This window comes from Aquarana catesbeiana, linkage group LG01, assembly GCF_042186555.1.
Source record: "Aquarana catesbeiana isolate 2022-GZ linkage group LG01, ASM4218655v1, whole genome shotgun sequence".
NCBI classification, from domain to species: Eukaryota; Metazoa; Chordata; class Amphibia; order Anura; family Ranidae; genus Aquarana; species Aquarana catesbeiana.
In genome coordinates this window covers 230,735,745-230,755,130 of record NC_133324.1, presented here as the reverse complement: position 1 = coordinate 230,755,130, position 19,386 = coordinate 230,735,745, and the positions used below count along the sequence as shown (strand labels likewise).

Here is a 19,386-nt window from a genome sequence, read left to right as displayed (position 1 = left end):
CTGTGTGCTTAGGGTCATTGTCTTGTTGGAAGGTAAACCTTTGGCCCAGTCTGAGGTCCTGAGCACTCTGGAGAAGGTTTTCGTCCAGGATATCCCTGTACTTGGCCGCATTCATCTTTCCCTCAATTGTAACCAGTCGTCCTGTCCCTGCAGCTGAAAAACACCCCCACAGCATGATGCTGCCACCACCATGCTTCAATTTTGGGACTGTATTGGACAGGTGATGAGCAGTGCCTGGTTTTCTCCACACATACCAAAAAGTTCTATCTTGGTCTCATCAGACCAAAGAATCTTATTTCTCACCATCTTGGAGTTCTTCAGGTGTTTTTTTTAGCAAACTCCATGCGGGCTTTCATGTGTCTTGCACTGAGGAGAGGTTTTCGTCGGGCCACTCTGCCATAAGACCCCAACTGGTGGAGGACGCCATAGGCATTACACACCGTGCTACCCAGCTAGCCTTCTGAACATCCACAGAGGCTCTACCGCTGCTCCACTACCCTGTGGCTGGTCATCTCGTTTGCTGGAACACAGTTCCCTACACCATGGACTGCACAGTGACCACGGACACCCTATCCTATATAAGCCTGAATATTATTATCTCCTTGTGAGTAGCTATTTGGCTTGTTTGTCCTATTAAATGAGTTCTTAAATACTACACCTAGTCTGGCGCACCTTGTTCCTTTTCCATGATGCCTTGATCGGGAGCACTGGGAATTCAGACCGCTAAATGCTGTTACAAGAAAGACGTTTTTAAGCTTGCATAAACTTCTGCCTTTCCTTTGTGCCCTACCAGTTGGTCCCCAAGTAAACCAGGCTCACTCTCTGACCTTCCTGGTTGGGTAACGTGTGTGTGTGTCAGAATGTGTTTGTGTCCTCCTTCACAGGCTGGAACAGGGATAGACTTCTGCATTCCTTTGCGTTAGCCCTAAGGGGCTGCCTGGGTCAGAGGTACATGGTAGGGTCAGAATAAAACCCACGAAGAGACGAGGAGGAAAGTGCTTTGTCCAATTGTCATAAACCCCCTCTATCTGCATGAATAAGTGGAAGCTAAGCTTGAAAATCTGCAGATCTACTGTACTATTTGTACTAGAGGCAGGAGGGAATATAGGCGCAAGCAGAAAATACTGGCAAGTCGTTATGGGCATTGACTTAAGTAAGGGAATGAATGGTCAAGGACTCTCAGAAAATGCCCAGCCTGAGCATGGGAATGGGTGGCGTGGACAAAAAAAGTACAGCAACGCCTTTAAAATATGAAGGAACTTTTAATTTGCCGGCTTCAATTTTCTGCATTAGGGGAACATGTAGAATCGCTTGCACATGGCTAAATTAGCAAATTAATAAATTAATTAGCAAATTATACTGGCCTGACAGAAGGGATTAATAAAAGTAATGATGTATTATGTTTGACCAAAAGATGCTGTAGAGGAGGACCCCCACCCTGCCCGTTTGGCTTTAGGAGGTCCATCGATAACACCACAAGAACTAGATTATATGCAACAGCATAGAAACGATGAATTGGCCAATATTGTACATCACAGAGGTTTTAATGCACCAAATCACCATACTGAGCTAAATTTGGCCAATATCCTGAATGAGGACAACTTGAATTAAACAAAGAGCTCCTTTGTAAAGCATTTTAGGCTGGCCATACATTATACATTTTTCTTGTTCAATGTCCTTTAGATTTACCTTCAACTATGTAGTGCAAGGGACTGCCTGATTGCATACAAATTGAAAGTGTTTACAATTGACTTCATATTATATGGTTTTGGTAAATCTAAAGGAAAATTGTATAACGTATGGCCAGCCTTAGTGCTGTACAAGAAGCTTCAGTTAGTGACATTTATCAGATTCGTAATAAAAGACTGGGGAACAGGCACAGGAAAATGACAAGCCAGCGTCAATTATATTTAATAAAGGGGATAATGGTCCTGAGGCCAGAGTAAAAGTATTACTACAAGAACTCTAATTTCCTGGAGAAGAAACCTGTTTATCAGATTTCTGCAGCCCCGATCTGTTTTTAATAAAGATGATTCGCCTCCAGATTTATTATCAGAAAAAGTTATCTCTGGCGTAGACCTATGTGGAACCTTTACTGATTTAACGGAGTCCAAGCCACTTAAACCCAAGCTGGGACAAATGGAAATAGTCTCTATGGTGTTAGTTTCCACACAGTTCCCTCTAATAATTAAGGAGCAGAAAATCTGTGCCAAATTTTAACATAGACTATAAGCCTACAGGAGTACAAGTTGTCAGTAGTTGGTCGGGAGAATTTTTAAATTCTGCCTGTGGAGTACTTTTAACTCCAGACTCAATTCTGTCTTTCCCACCAGAACTAGAAGAGATACCAACTGATTTATAGGTCTCCAGGTAATCTGATGTAGGCCTACTGGATTGTACCCCAGTAATGATAAAAGTAAAATCAGAAGCCCATCTTCAGCATATTAGACAGTACAGAGCTTGGCTCAACCTGAGGGGATAAAAAGGTCAGATCACTCAGGTGAAAGAAGCTGTGGCTTTTATGCCTAATAAATCTCAATCCAATACACTCTTGTTTCCAATTTAAAATAAGCCAGATGAGGGTGGGCAAATAACATGGATTGGTGAATGATTTAAGAGCCATCATCATGTTTGAGGGAGACACTCCTATAGTGCCCAACCCTCACTCTTTACCAAGTGAAATACCTGCCTCCAGCATCTGCATTACAGCAAATATTTATACGGACAGCAGATGTGCTTTTGGAATAGCTCATGATTTTGTGCCCATATGGAAAGCCAAGAGTTTTCTAACTAGCGTTGGGAAAACAGTAAGACATGCAAAACATACAGAGCACCCATTTGTAGCATTTCCAAAAACCAGCAGAAGTGACATGACAGCCAGAGGAAATTCATCAGCAGGTCAAGCAGCTAAAGATGCTGCCCTTATGACACATAAAGCGACATCCACTTTAGGGGTCCCCCAGGTAGTAGGGAAAGATTCCCTTAAAGAGGAAGTAAACCCTGATGGGTTTTACTTCCTCTTTTGCCCCCTGCAAAGTAAAAGCATAATGGGCTAGTATTTATCGCATACTAGCCCATTATGTGACACTTCCCTGCAAACGAATCCATTGCTGTGCCCTGTGCAGGCTGCGGAGGTCCGTTTCTTCACAGCGCATGCGCCGATTACATCATCGGTGCACTACAAGTTAAATATCTCCTAAATGGCGGACGTTTAGGAGATATTTCCACCACCTATAGGTAAGCCTTCTAGGCTTACTTATAGTTAAAAGTCACTAGGGAGGGTTTACAACCACTTTAAGCAAGAGAAGTGGGATATAGAAACCTTAAAGAGGGTCTTCAACCTGTAAACAAAAATGTCATTGTAAGCAGCTAAAAATACTGCAACTGCAAAAAAAAAAAAAAAAAAAAAAAAACACACATTTACATTGACAGGAAAAAAGCATTTGATCCCCTGCTGGTTTTGTATGTTTGCCCACTGACAAAGTAATGATCAGTTTATCATTTTAATGGTGGGTTTATTTTAACAGTGAGAGACAGAACAACAACAAAAATATCCAGAAAAATCACATTTCCAAAAAGTTATAAATTAATTTGCATTTTAATGAGTGAAATAAGTATTTGATCCCCTATCAGCAAGATTTCTGTCTCCCAGGTGTCTTCTATAAAAGGTAATGAGCTGAGATTAGGAGCACTCTCTTAATGGGAGTGCTTCTAATCTCATCTTGTTACCTGTATAAAAGACACCTGCCCACAAAAGCAATTAGATTTCAATCTCTCCACCATGGCCAAGACCAAAGAGCTGTCCAAGGATGTCAGGGACAAGACTGTAGACCTACACAAGGCTGGAATGGGCTACAAGACCATCACCAAGCAGCTTGGTGAGAGAGTGACAACAGCTGGTGCGGATATTCGCAAATGAAAGAAACACAAAATAATGGTCAATCTCCCTCAGTCTGGGGCTTCATACAAGATCTCACCTCGTGGTGTTTCAATGATCATGAGAACAGTGAGGAATCAGCCCAAAACTACACGGGAGCATCTTGTCAATGATCTTAAGGCAGCTGGGACCTTAAGTCAAGAAAACAATTGGTAACACACTATGCCATGAAGGACCAAAATCCTGCAGCGCCCGCAAGGTCCCCCTGCGCAAGAAAGCACATGTACAGGCCCGTCTGAAGTTTGCTAATGAACATCTGAATGATTCAGAGAACTGGGTGAAAGTGTTGTGGTCAGATGAGACCAAAATGAAGCCCTTTGGCATCAACTCAACTCGCCGTGTTGTAAGAAGGAGGAATGCTGCAGATGACGGTGGAGGTGGAAAAATTATGATTTGGGGATGTTTTCCTGCTAAGAGGACAGGACAACTTCAACGCATAAAAATGGATGATGGACGGGGCCATGTATCGCCAAATCTTGGGTGGGAACCTCCTTCCCTCAGCCAGGGCATTGCAAATGGGTCGTGGATGGCTATTTCAGCATGACAATGATGCAAAACACACAGCGAAGGCAACAAAGGAGTGGCTCAAGAAGAAGCACATTAAGGTCCTGGAGTGGCCTAGCCAGTCTCCAGACCCTAATCCCATATAAAATATGTGGAAGAAGCTGAAGGTTTGAGTTACTAAACGTCAGCCTCGAAATCTTAAGGACTTGGAGAGGATCTGCAAAGAGGAGTGGGACACAATCCATCCTGAGATGTGTGCAAACCTGGTAGCCAACTACAAGAAACGTCTGACCTCTGTACTAACTCATGTTTTGCAAAGGGGTCAAATACTCATTTCACTCATTAAAATGCAAATCAATTTATAACTTTTTTGAAATGCGTTTTGCTGGATTTTTTTGTGGTTATTCTGTCCCTAACTGTTAAAAAAAAAAAAAAAAAAAAAAAAAAAAAAAAAAAAACTTACCATTAAAATAATAGACTGATCATTTCTTTGTCAGTGGGAAAACATACAAAGTCAGCAGGGGATCAAATACTTTTAGGACGCATTAAGGTGAAAAAACACGAACCTTTACAACCCCTTTAAACAGGACACCATCATCTCTACACCAATGCACCAGGAACTGCCAGCAGTTGGCCTAATGCAACACGTAGAAGAATGGTGTTAAAAAACAAAAAAAGGAGGGAAATGACAAAGAAACTCACTGTATTGTTTAATTGCAACTTAACTTTACCAATAGCAACTTGATAAAATAATAATGTTCCTGAGCAAGGAACATACATTCTTCATTAAAGAGGAAGTAAACCCTCAGCGAAAAAACGAGAAAACAAAAAACCCTGCAAGATAAAGGCATAATTAGCTAGTATGCATAGCATACTAGCTAATTATGTATTACTTACCTCAGATCGAAGCCCCCGCATCGGTCCATGTCTCCCCCTCCGACATGTTGTCCCGGAGTGACTTCCGGGTATCCAGCGTTGTGATTAGCCGAAGCCGCGATGACGTCTCTCCGCACATGCGCGCGGGAACGGCACAGTACAACTGAAGCAACGGCATATAGCGCCATTGCTTCAGTTGTCTTAAATGTGCATGTGCCGCATGATGTCGGCACATGCAAATACAGGGATAGCTCCTAAACCATACAGGTTTAGGAGATATCCTTGTTAGCTATAGGTAAGCCTTAATATAGGCTTGCCTGTAACATAAAGTTGTAAACAAGGGTTTACAACCACTTTAAAATGATTGTAAAGTCTTGTTTTTTTTCCCCTATAAAAATAACAAAACATATTATACTTAACTGCTATGTTGCAGTGGATTTGCACAGAGCAGCCCGGATCCTCCTCTTCTCGAGTTCCTCTTCTGTGATCCTGGCCCCTCCCTCCTGTTCAGTGCCCCCACAGAAAGCAGCTTGCTGTGGGGGCACCCAAGCTGAGTCACAGCTCCCTGTGTCCATTCAGACACGCAGCCCTGACCCGGCCCTGCCCCCTCTCTCCCCCGATTGGCTAGCTGACTTTGACTGACAGCAGCGGGAGTCAATGGCGCCGCTGCTGTGTCTCAGGCAATCAGGGAGGAGAATCTCGGATGGCTGAAACACTCGTGGACATCGCTGGACAGGGAGGGATCTCAGGTAAGTTTTAGGGGGGCTGCTACACACAGAAGGCTTTTTTAATCTTAAATGCATAGAATGCATTAATATAAAAAACCGTCTGCCTTTACAACCCCTTTAATAATTATGCTACCAAAATTAGTGCTGTAAATTGCCTCCAGCATTGCTTACGTTTCTTCTTGCTGGAGGCTGTCATTTTGCTAAAGACCAGAGCCCCTAAGCAGCAGTAAATCTTTAGGCTGTCAGCAGATCGGTCTCTAGTGGCTCTGATTTTCGGCACAATGCCAAAAAATGGAGAGCAACTGAGCATGTGCAGAGTGGGGTAAAACAGTGCATTAATGAATTTTAAACTGTATAGGCACTTATTTTTAATGTTTTACATAGCTATACCTGCAAAAGTGGAAAACCTGAAGTGATCTACCAGGACTTAAAGTGGTAATAAAGTTATTTTTTTAAGTTAAACCTACAGGTAAGCCCATAATAAGGCTTACCTGTACTTCCAGTGATTACCTCCTAAACGTGCAGAGTTTTGGAGATATTCACACTGGAGCGGGTGATGTCACCAGAGCATGTGCTCTAAAGGTCCGTCATACCGTGTTCGACATTCAGAGCTCAGTGCCGCAACTAATGGCTCCCGCATGCATGTACGGGAGTGACGTCATCGCATCCCCGGCCACTCATACAGCCGGAGCCCGCAAACCCAGAAGGGGGGCGGGGGAGATGGAAGCCCTGTCAACGGTGGAGGGCTTTGTTCTACAATGAGCATTTCATAATAAGCTGGTATGCGATGCATACTAGCACATTATGCCATTGCAGGGGATTTTTTCTTTTTTTAGCAAAACGCAGTTTATTACCGCTTTAATTTTCTGACTAAAGTTCCACTATAGGCACAAGTGCATGCATGTTGTACAACGGTTTTGCACTAATTTTGTATACAGACTGAACTTTGAGTATGAATACTACTATCCCTCCCTTCTGAAGTGTTTAGTTTAACAATTTAGAGATAGTTGCTGACTTCTGAAATATGGTATTATTCGCTTTATGCATTTTTAATAACATCTCACACCGCCCCTTTCTTATCTTGGGTATAAAATAAGATCTGTCTGCCCATGTGCGTCACTGCACCCTGCATGTATAGCCCAATATTCTGTAAAAATAGGAGACATTGGACAGTGAGAGAGAGAGAACTGTGCATGAGGTCATAAGCAAGAAACAGGAAGTAGGCTGTATAAGGTATTTATTGGCAGAAAAAACATTTTTTACTATCCAAAGTAAAAACAACAAGGGCAGAAGATTTAATAGATGGAAAGATGAAAAAATGACTGAGATCTGACACAGACACAATCAGGCACAGCAATTATTAGAGGAGATCACAATGCAATTTTTAATCACATTAGCACTCCCACATATTAGAGCTGCACGATTAATCATTAAAGAATCAAGATCACAGTTCTACCCCCCTCACGATCTTAACACAGCATTTCCTCGATTCAGTGCAGAGAGTTCTCTGCTCAAGCCGACAGCTGTCAAAAAACAAACAACAAAAAAAAAACAAGCAGGCTGCCAAGTTTATCACAACATCCCTTAGGCAAGATAAAGAGAAAGATTGTAACATTTAGTTCAATGGAATGAACTTCTGTCTGTAAATGAGGTCATTTTAACCACTTAAAGAGGAACTGCAGTCTACTCACATAATTTGTAATAAAAACATATTTGCCATTCTGAAGCCATTCGTTCTTCCCTCCAACCACTTTGCATATTATTTTATATATACTGTGATTCTGTACATGCCAAATATGCTGCACAAATCTCCCTCCACTAAGTCCGGCTGCAATCATTTTAACTGTGGGCAGCTGAAGCTGCTGCCTGTTCACTTCCTGGATTTAAACAGACCTACAGAGGCACACCTCCAGCTGGGCAGCTCTCATTGACCCTCTTATGACTCATGCCCCCTCCCTTCCTGGCAAACTCTCACAAGAGTGAGAGAGAGCTATGCATGATGTTATAAGCCTAGGCTAATGGCCAGACAAGAAACAAGGAAGTGGGCTGTATAAGGTATTTACTGGCAAAAAAAAAAAAAAAAAAAGTTTTACTATCCAAAGTTAAAACAACAAGGGCAGAAGATTTAATAGATGGAAAGATGAAAAAAATGACTGAAGGTCCGCTTTAACAATGGGACACTATTCCTCCCACTGCACACCAACGATTGAGAACTATTCTTCCCACTGACACCAACGATTGAGAACTATTCTTCCCACTGACACCAACGATTGAGAACTATTCTTCCCACTGACACCAACGATTGGGACGCTATTCTTCCCACTGACACCAACGATTGGGACGCTATTCTTCCCACTGACACCAACGATTGGGACGCTATTCTTCCCACTGACACCAACGATTGGGACGCTATTCTTCCCACTGACACCAACGATTGGGACGCTATTCTTCCCACTGACACCAACGATTGGGACGCTATTCTTCCCACTGACACCAACGATTGGGACGCTATTCTTCCCACTGACACCAACGATTGGGACGCTATTCTTCCCACTGACACCAACGATTGGGACGCTATTCTTCCCACTGACACCAACGATTGGGACGCTATTCTTCCCACTGACACCAACGATGGGCCACTATTCCTCCCACTGACACCAACGATTGAGAACTATTCTTCCCACTGACACCAACGATTGAGAACTATTCTTCCCACTGACACCAACGATTGAGAACTATTCTTCCCACTGACACCAACGATTGAGAACTATTCTTCCCACTGACACCAACGATTGAGAACTATTCTTCCCACTGACACCAACGATTGGGACGCTATTCTTCCCACTGACACCAACGATGGGACACTATTCTTTCCACTGACACCAACGATGGGACGCTATTCTTTCCACTGACACCAACGATGGGACGCTATTCTTTCCACTGACACCAACGATGGGACGCTATTCTTTCCACTGACACCAACGATGGGACGCTATTCTTTCCACTGACACCAACGATGGGACGCTATTCTTTCCACTGACACCAACGATGGGACGCTATTCTTTCCACTGACACCAACGATTGGGGCGCTATTCTTTCCACTGACACCAATGATGGGACGCTATTCTTTCCACTGACACCAACGATGGGACGCTATTCTTTCCACTGACACCAACGATGGGACGCTATTCTTTCCACTGACACCAACGATGGGACGCTATTCTTTCCACTGACACCAACGATGGGACGCTATTCTTTCCACTGACACCAACGATGGGACGCTATTCTTTCCACTGACACCAACGATGGGACGCTATTCTTTCCACTGACACCAACGATGGGGCGCTATTCTTTCCACTGACACCAACGATGGGACGCTATTCTTTCCACTGACATCAATGATGGGGCATTAATATATCCCCTAATTCCAAAGATGAGACATTTTCTACCCTCACTGGCCATGGTTCAGTCCCACTAAAGTCAAAAGCACAGCAAACTGGCCCTTTGAGGACTCTTGATCTAGATCTTTCTCCAGGAATGTGTGCGATGGGAATATGGAGTATATACAATATGGAAGGTGTTATATAAATAGTCAGCAGTGATCAGTCAGGAATGAAATGTCAGATATGAGTGAAGCTGTCATAATAAAATCCTCACCCACCTGCTTGAACGTGCTGGTAAGAAAATAAATGAGAGACAGTCCAAAGACAACCCCCAGAACCCATCTCTTCCGTAAGATCTTCCTCCACACCATAGACAGCAGGTTGACCATTCCAGTAGCAGAGTCCCGGCAATGTGCACGTATCAGGGGACGGGGGAAACGTGTCTACAGATCATAGTCATGGAGGAACACATAGGACATGTCAGAGGGGGCGATACCTCTATTCAGGGGCCGCACACTCCGGATCACACTGCGTACAACATCCTCATTTCATCTGCAGTCACGGGACCATTTCTTGTGTGCACCAGTCTGCCCCGGAACTCCATGGAGGGCACAGTACACTTCCTGTGCAGGAGCCCGTCTCCATGGTAACATGTGCTTCCTACCCCACGCCGCTCCACCAATGAACCGGAAGTCATTCGCCGGCTGGGCAGTGGGCGGTGTCATCCATGAGGTGCGGCCAAGGAAAAGGTGAGAATGGCAGGAGGCTCTGCTCTATTGTATGACAATGGAAGACACTGAACTATGAATGGAAGTCTGCCTGTGGGTGTCATCGGATGCTGCATGTACAGCCTCGTATTATTATAGCAGTGGGGGCACTGGGCAGGCTACATAACATAGAATAAATAGCAGTCTGCCCAAGTATATGTCACCCTACATGTACAGCCCTGCTCTAATTTATTGCAGTGTTATAACACAATGGGGGAAATTTACTAAAACTGGGGAGTGCAAAATCTGGTGCATCTTTACAGAATCAGCTTCTAAATTCAGCTTGTTCTGTAAGGGTCCATTCACACCTAAGCGTTTGGAATCGCCGCAATTCCACATCGCAGTAAAATGCGGGATGCGTTTGCCATGCCATTACTTCTTAATGGCACCCTAATCGATGTGCAGTTTTGTCACGATTGTCACGCGCCAAATCGTTCGCAAAATTGCGCAAACAGAATCGTAGGACTCGTATCACCCAAAAGACGTTCCGGAATGTCTTTTGGGGCAACACGCATCCTGTGTTTTTGTTTGTGTGATTTTGCTGCAATTTGTCTCACTGCAAAATCGCACTGCGATTCGGGTGTTTTCAAGAAGTAATGGCTTTGCAAAAGTGTTGCCACAAATTTGGAATCGTGGAAATTCCGCCCTTAATTCCAAACGCCTAGGTGTGAATGGAGGCTTAAGCTTTGGCAAAAAAACCTGGAAGCTGATTGGCTACCATGCACAGCTGCAGCAGATTTTGCACTCTCTAGTTTTAGTAAATAAACCTCCAATGAGGTACACTGGGCAGTCTAAATAATGAATAGCAGTCTGTCCATTTATGTGTCATTGCACACTTGCATGTACAGCCCTTGTCTGATTTACTGTCATAAAATATTAGGATACAATGTCTCCAGGGCAGTGTGTCCATTACAGCCACACCATTATGACCACTGACAGGTAAAGTAAATTGCAGTATATTGATTAATTACAATGGCATCTGAAAATGGGTGGGATATATTAGGCAGCAATTGAGCATGTTGTCCATAAAGTTGTGTGTTGAAAGTAGAAATAAAAATGGGCATCACAGTTTGATGCGTATGTGGCTGCGTAACTGCAGACAGGTCGTGATGCCCATGCTGACCCATGTGCACAGTGAACAGCACCTACAATGGGCACATGAGCAACAGAACTGGACCACAGAGCAATAGAAGAAGGTGGCCTGGTCTGAGGAATCATGTTTTCTTTTACATGATGTGGAGGGCCGGGTGTATGTGCGTCACTTACCTGGGGAAGAGATGGCACCAGGATGCACTATGGGAAGAAGGCAGGCCAGTGATGCTTTGGGCAATGTTCTTGGGAAACCTTGGGTCCTGCCATTCATGTAAATATTATTATTAACATATTAACATTATTGGTGACCAAGTACACATCTTCATGGAAACGGTATTCCCTGCTGGCAGTGGCCTCTTTTAGTATGATAATGCACACTGCAAACATGGTTGGTTTAAGAAACACAACAAGAAGTTCAAGGTTTTGACTTGGCCTCCAATATCCCCAGATCTCAATCCATGGAGCATCTGTGAGATGTGCTGGAAAAAAAGAGTCTGATTCATGGAGGTCCCACCTCTCAACTTACAGGACTTAAAAGATTTGCTACTGATGGCTTGGTGTCAGATACCACAGCATACCTTCAGAGGTCTAATGGAGTTAATGCCTTGACGGGTCAGGGCTGTTTTGGTGGCAAATGGGGGACCTACTCAATATTAGGTGGGTATAATATGGGCATAATATTATGGTTGATCCTATATGTATGAATGGACCCCATATGTACAGCCCTGATCTGATATATTGCAGTATTTAATATTAGTATACATTGAATATTCTCCATAATAATTATAGAACGAATAGCAGTCTGCCCGTGTATGTATCACTGGACCCCGCATGTACAACCCTGGTCTAATTTACTGTAGTGTAGTCTGTAAGTAGGATACACTGGACAGTCATTATAACAGCTGTAGTAGCAGTGTTGGCGTGTCAGACTTCTTTGCCCCTGTAACTACCTGTCCCCAACGGCCTTCACTTTCAGCAGTTTGGTTTACATATACAGTAGTTCAAGGAGCTGTCCAGTGCTGAACTTCTATTTCTACATTAGAAATTAGAGGTTTATTTATTTTTAAAGTGTAGCCCCCAAAGCCATCTTTTTTTCCTTTATTTTCAGCTGGTGATCCAGGTGTCAAGTAAGTCTGTTATTTTTAAACTTCCTTTAACAGAACAAGCTGTCTAGACAAAGTGGCAGTTAGAGGGTTGAGACATTAAAGCTGAACTAAACTCATCGATTTAAAGAGGAAGTAAACCCTGATCGGTTTTACTTCCTCTTTTGTTTCCTGCAAACCCTACAAAGTAAAAGCATAATGGGCTAGTATGCATCGCACACTAGCCCATTATGTGGCACTTACCTGCAAACAAAGCCCGTGCTGTCCCCGCTGGTGGCCGGATCCATCTTTGCCCCTCTTCGTTCCGGGGCCGCGGACTCTGGCTCTGTTACTGGCCGGAGCCACGTAACGTCACTCCTGCACATGTGCGCCGGAGCCACCAGTCACGGCACTCGCTCGGGAAGAAACATCACGGAGGGCCGTTTCTTCACAGAGCATGCGCCGATGACATAATCGGCACACTACAAAGTAAATATCTCCTAAACAGTGCATGTTTAGGAGATATTTACAGTACCCTATAGGTAAGCATGTTAAAAAAAACAGTTAAATTCCTGGCATGCCGGGAATACTAATGCCCTGTACACACGGTCGGATTTTCCGATGGAAAATGTGTGATAGGACCTTGTTGTCGGAAATTCCGACCGTGTGTAGGCTCCATCACACATTTTCCATCGGATTTTCTGACACACAAAGTTTGAGAGCAGGATATAAAATTTTCCGACAACAAAATCCGTTGTCGGAAATCGTGTGTACACAAATCCGACGGACAAAGTGCACGCATGCTCAGAATAAATAAAGAGATGAAAGCTATTGGCCACTGCCCCGTTTATAGTCCCGACGTACGTGTTTTACGTCACCGCGTTCAGAACGATCGGATTTTCCAACAACTTTGTGTGACCGTGTGTATGCAAGACAAGTTTGAGCCAACATCCGTCGGAAAAAATCCTAGGATTTCGTTGTCGGAATGTCCAAACAAAGTCCGACCGTGTGTACGGGGCATTACTGTCACATCTGCTTGTACTCTCAACCAAACTGTTAAACCATCAAATGGCTGGTGTCATGACTGATCACATGTGCAGCATTGTGGCAGTTGCAGATCAAAGGGAAGCTAAGATGGCAGCTTCCTTGGCTGAAATAGATAGGATGGTTTAGTTCCATTTTAACACTGAGAGGGGTGCCTAAAGTGGTCAGTTTTTATTTATTTATGTATGTAAAACCTTTGTCCTAAAAGGAACAAAATGTTGTTGTAACTGCTTATAAAGTGGTAGCTGGATCTAGGCCTGTTGGTCACTTATGTAAAGTCCATCTAAAGCTACAGTGATCACAATTTGACAATGCTGCGATGCAAGGGTGGCTATGCTGCTCCTCTATAGAGTGTAGCCACCCAATACAGGAAGTGTGTGGCCAGATCACCAGGTGACAAAAATGAAAAAAAAAAAAGTAAAAGAAAATTATGGCTTTCTAAATAAAAAACAAAAAAATAAAAACCCTTATACTCAGGTGGATGTAGCATCGTTCTGAGCAGACACCACGGATCACTCAGTTTTCCCCCCTGCTCTGAGCAGAGACCCGGGACTATCAGTCAGTGGCTCTCTGTTGTCCCCTCTAGTGCTTGCGGGAGCGCTGGGCTGTGGAGGGGGCAGCTCAGACTTTCAGTGGATCGCTGAGATGTTGAGCCAGGTACCAGTCCAGGGTTCTGGATGGATTTCGACCATATGGTTGAGGTCTTTTTAGAGCCTGGACTGGCTCTGTGACGTCAGCAGAGAGCAGGCTTCAGCCTGCTGTAAGTTGAAAATAGGTGACAGGAGTGCAAAACGAACTGCATCCCTGTGATCCATAGGAGAAGTACGGCCAAGAAAGCTTTGGCTGTAATTCTCCTTTTTTTTCTTTTTAAAAAAAAAAAAAAAAAACTAGTGCAGGATCACATCACAGAACTGATAAGTTGAAAAATATTGCATTTTTGTTTTGGGGTTTAATTACACTTAAAGTGAACCTTTGCCTCTGTTTCTAAATTTCACATCAGCATGCATCAGTTTTTGGTTTACTTACCTTACTTTACTTTTTTGCTTCCAGTTCCTGCTTCCCCTGAAGGCACTAGTGACATAGCCCTGGCCACACACAATGGATGCCCAATGGAAAGGCATTGTCACTAGTGCTTTCAGGGAGATCTCATACTAAACTGCAAGATCTTGCAGTATTCTGATGCTGCACATGCGTATGGCATTAGTCATTTGCTGTATCTTGTGGCGGGGGGGGGCTGGGGGGCAGGTTTGGGCATGTGGATCTTTAAAGGTTTAAAAGAAAAAAAAACTAAGAAAAAAAACACACATTCCCCTACTTTTTCTGAGAGATAGCAGACATGGCGGCATCGCTACAACACACCTTATAAATTTGGAATTGACTTGTACAGTGTGTGGTATACTTTATCAAGGTTTATTCATCAAGGCGAATGTGACAAGTAAAGAAGAAACATAATGCCCAGAAGACTGTACTGACAGTACATTGTTATAGAAAACATTGCAACTGAGCAGAACATGGGTGTATCATAATAGTAAAGCCATTAAAACACATTTTAATCCCCACAATGCTTGTCTTCAAAGAAGGTTGTAATTTGTCCAGCTCTGTATGTGATTCTATACTTTAATTTTTTCTCTTTATTAGTTATCATGTCCAGAAAAATGGATGGTCATCTCTGAAGAGGTTCTGCTACTTTGTCCCTGAACTCAAACTACAGTCTCACCTACCTGAAGACCACTCATGTTTTCTAATTCTACAAGCAAGAATTTCACCTACTGCTTCCGTTTTACCATAGACAGTACACCTTAATGTATTGTTTTAAGGTCCTGAGGACAATGCAGAGAAGACACAGCAGCCTGACAGATAATCCTCCTCCAGAAAGGTAACTGCTCACTGTTGCTCAGTTCTGGCAACACAGTTTTCTGGTGGTTTTCCTTGACATAGATGACACTAAGGCAGGTCATAGAAGGTGCAAATTTCTTACCTGCAACCATGGGTTGCAAGAAAGAAATTTGCATGATTCCCCCATCAACACAGAAGTGCTAACAGGGGAATCCCTCCTGCTGAGCAATTCTCTGCTCCCCGCAGTGGGCATTGGAAGCCATCCCTGCTGGGAGAAGGTGATTATTGCTAGTGGCTATAGCAGGCATTAGCGATAATCATAATTGAGTCCAGCAGGCTGGTTGTACCCAAGTTCATCGATCAACTTGGTACATTCAGCCTGCCCAAACACACAGTTCGGGTTTCGGCCAGTTCCTGCTGAACCATATATGGTCGGCCTAAGTTCTGTACCCTGCTATTATCCATCTGTCTAGTTATACTATTTATCTAGTTTAGTGATATAATAGTAAAGTTAAATGTAGTTTATAGAATAAAAGTAGTTAGTATGTTAAAAATGTGTACATTCAATTAAAGGACTTTACAGCCACACGTTTAAAAAACTGTTGGGGCTGGGGCTGAATGGTCCAGAGCAAGGTTGCCAGCTGTCAGTAAATTCACGGACAGTTTGTGAAATCCGTGATTTTTACATTTGTCTGTGAATGTCCATTCGGACATGCAGACTGCATGTTCGTAATGGACATTCACAGACAGATGTAAAAGTCAAGGTTTTTACAAACTGTCTGTGAATTTACTGACAGTTGGCAACCCTGGTACTGAGACAGAGGAATGTGTACTTTTTTTTATTTATGCCAAATACTTCCCTTATCTTGTACTTTGACCTCTTCACATCAATTCACATCACAGTACAGTTTATTTCTTTACATTAGATGTACAGTGCCTTGAAAAATAATTCATACCCCTTGAAATGTTCCACATTTTGTCATATTACAACCAAAAACGTAAATGTATTTTATTTGGATTTTATTTGATAGACCAACACAAACCGGCACATAATTGTGAAGTGGAAGGAAAATAATAAATAGATTTCAAATATTTTTACAAATAAATATCTGAAAAGTAAGGCGTGCATTTGTATTCAGTCCCCTTTACTCTGATACCCCTAACTAAAATCTAGTGGAACCAATTTCCTTCATAATTCACCTAATTAGTAAACAAAGTCTACCTGTGTGTTATTTAATCTCAGTATAAATACAGCTGTTCTGTGAAGCCCTCAGTGGTTTGTTAGAAAACCTTGGTGAACAAACAGCATCATGAAGGGCAAGGAACACACCAGACAGGTCAGGGATAAAGTTGTGGAGAAGTTTAAAGCAAGGTTAGATTATTAAAAAAAAAAAAAAAATTCCCAAGGTTTGAACATCTCATGGAGCACTGTTCAATCCATCATTCAAAAATGGAAAGAGTATGGCCCGACTGCAAACCTACCAAGATATGGCCGTCCACCTAAACTGATAGGCTGGGCAAGGAAAGCATTAATCAGAGAAGCAGCCAAGAGGCCCATGGTAACTCTGGAGGAGCTGCAGATATCCAAAGCTCAGGTGGGAGAATCTGTCCACAGGACAACTGTTAGTCATCCACTCCACAAATCTGGCCTCTGTGGAAGGGTGGCAAGAAGAAAACCATTGTTGAAAGAAAGCCATAAAAAGTCCCATTTGCAGTTTGCGAGAAGCCATGTAGGGAACACAGCAAACATGTGGAAGAAGGTTCTCTGGTCAGATGAGACCAAAATTTAACTTTTTGACTTAAAAGCAAAATGCTATGTGTGGCAGAAAACTAACACTGCACATCACCCTGAACACGCCATCCCCACCATGAAACATGATGGTGGCAACATCATGTTGTGAGGATGCTTTTCTTCAGCAGGGACAGGGAAGCTGGTCAGAGTTGATGGGAAGATGGATGGAGCCAAATACAGGGCAATCTTATGTCGCGTACACACGACCGGACTTTCCGTCAGAGTAGACTCTGACGGTCTTTCCGACGGAGTTCCGCTGAAATAGACTTGCCTACACATGATCATACCAAAGTCCATTCGTTTAGAACGCGATGACGTACGACGGGACTATAAAAAGGAAGTTCAATAGCCAGTAGCCAATAGCTGCCCTTGCTTCGTTTTTGGTCCGTCGGACTAGCATACAGATGATCGATTTTCCCAATAGAAATTGAGTCCGTCCGAAAGATTTGAAACATGTTCTATTTCTAGGTCCGTCAGAATTTTAGAAAGAAGAAGTCAGATGAAGCCCCCACATGATTGGAATGTCTGACAGAATGATTCCGTTGGACCTTTTCTGCCGGAAAGACCGGTCGTGTGTACACGGCATTAGAAAAAAACCTGAGTCTGTAAAACACTTAAGCCTGGGGCTGAGGTTCACCTTCCAGCAGGACAACGACCCTAAACTTACAGCCAGAGTTACAATGGCATTGTTTAGATCAAAGCATATTCATGTGTTATGCCGCGTACACACGATCAGAATTTTGGCCTGCAAAAGACCGATGACAGTTTTTCGTCGGAAAATGCGGCCGTGTGTATGCTCCATCGGACTTTTGCTGGCCGAATTCCAGCCAGCAAAAGATTGAGAGCATGTTGTCAATTTTCCGGTCAGGAAAAGTTCCTATCCGAAAATGCGATCGTCTGTGGCAATTCCGACGGGCAAAATTCCTACGCATGCTCGGAAGCATTAAACTTAATTTTCTCAGCTTGTCGTAGTGTTGTACGTCACCGCGTTCTTGACGGTCATAAGTTCAGTGAACTTTTGCAAGGCAAACTTGAGCGGAATCCCGTCGGAAAAGCCGTCATATCTTTTCATCTTTTTCCGACGAGAAGTCCAATTGTGTGTACGCGACATCAGAATGGCCCAGTCAAAGTCCAGATCTAAATCCAATTGAGAATCTGTGGTAAGACTTGAAAATTGCTTTTCACAGACGCTCTCCATCCAATCTGTAAGCTAGTTCCAAGGTACAGTTGTTTTGAAACAGGTAGTTCAAACCAATATTGATGGATAATTATAAAGTAATTTACCCCATCATAAATAATAGAATGAACACAAGTTAAAAGGCTGAAGATTTAAAAAGCAGATACAATAACGTTACCAGTGTTGACCTCAAAAGCTTGGGATAGGGGTTAACAAACTTCCAGAGGGCTCGCTGGTGTGGCATGGGGGACGCCAATTGCCATGCTAGGAAGGATGGAAATCCGGTCCACTGGGATAGACCCCAAGGCTGCTGCTGGCAGAAGTATGGATACGTCCAGGGGGGAAGGTACCTCAGACTGCGCTTCGTCAAAGGACTTTGACAAAGCGCAAGAGCACGAAACGTAGTCACGGCAACAGTAACAAGCCTGCGTTCCACGGCTAACACAAGACTTCCCTTTTCCTCTCAGTCTCCGGCTCGGCGCTGACGTTATCCAGGCGTGCCGAATCTCCTCGGAGTCCCTGTGTCTCTCTGTCATCTCCCGGCTTGTTCTACCAGCACAGTTCAGTTACAGGCTACAGGCTTTACTGCAATTTCCCTTGTAAGCACGATCGGCTTTTCCTCCTTTCGCCATCTGCTGTACCTTCCCCCCTGGACGTATCCATACTTCTGCCACAAGCCAGCAGCAGCCTTGGTGTCTCTCCCAGTGGACTGGATTTCCATCCTTCCCAGCATGGCAATTTGCGCCCCCCCATGCTACAGGGGCGCCAAGGGTGTTGAGGTCAGCACTGGTAATGTTGGTTACATTACCATTCATTACATCATCGTTATTGTATCTGCTTTTTAACTCTTCATCCTTTTAACTTGTGTTCATTCAATTATTTATGATGGAGTAAATTATTTTATGATTATCCATCACTATTGGTTTGAACTGCCTGTTTCATAACAACTGTACCTTGGATCCAGCTTACAGAAGGCTGCATAAACTTTTTTCCCCTTGTTTTTCTACATGGTTCCAGTGTTGTTAACTGCACTGGGCTAGATCCATTATTAACTACGGAATGCATATACAATTCTTCACATGACCCACAGCTTTGCAGCGCTTCAGGACTTCTTTTTGCATCTCTCCATCCAATCTGACAGAGCTTGAGCTATTTTGCAAACAAGAAT

General features: G+C 43.4%; 2 protein-coding genes across 3 annotated transcripts in view; one reads left to right on the top strand and one right to left on the bottom strand.

Moving 5' to 3' along the window:
- The window catches only part of SPRING1 (SREBF pathway regulator in golgi 1), a 39,990-nt gene extending 29,927 nt beyond the window's left edge, over positions 1-10,063 (bottom strand). Inside the window, exon 1 of the mRNA XM_073625833.1 lies at positions 9,707-10,063. Coding sequence (XP_073481934.1) covers positions 9,707-9,817 — 111 coding nt within the window. The 5' untranslated portion in view covers positions 9,818-10,063. The remainder of the gene's footprint in view (positions 1-9,706) is intronic.
- A 20-nt stretch (positions 10,064-10,083) lies between these two features.
- Positions 10,084-19,386, top strand: part of RNFT2 (ring finger protein, transmembrane 2) — a 101,796-nt gene continuing 92,493 nt past the window's right edge. For both annotated transcript variants that reach the window (XM_073625820.1, XM_073625812.1), the window contains exons 1-2: positions 10,084-10,177; positions 15,052-15,289. In XM_073625820.1, the coding sequence (XP_073481921.1) occupies positions 15,216-15,289 (74 nt within the window). In that variant the 5' untranslated portion in view covers positions 10,084-10,177; positions 15,052-15,215. The remainder of the gene's footprint in view (positions 10,178-15,051; positions 15,290-19,386) is intronic.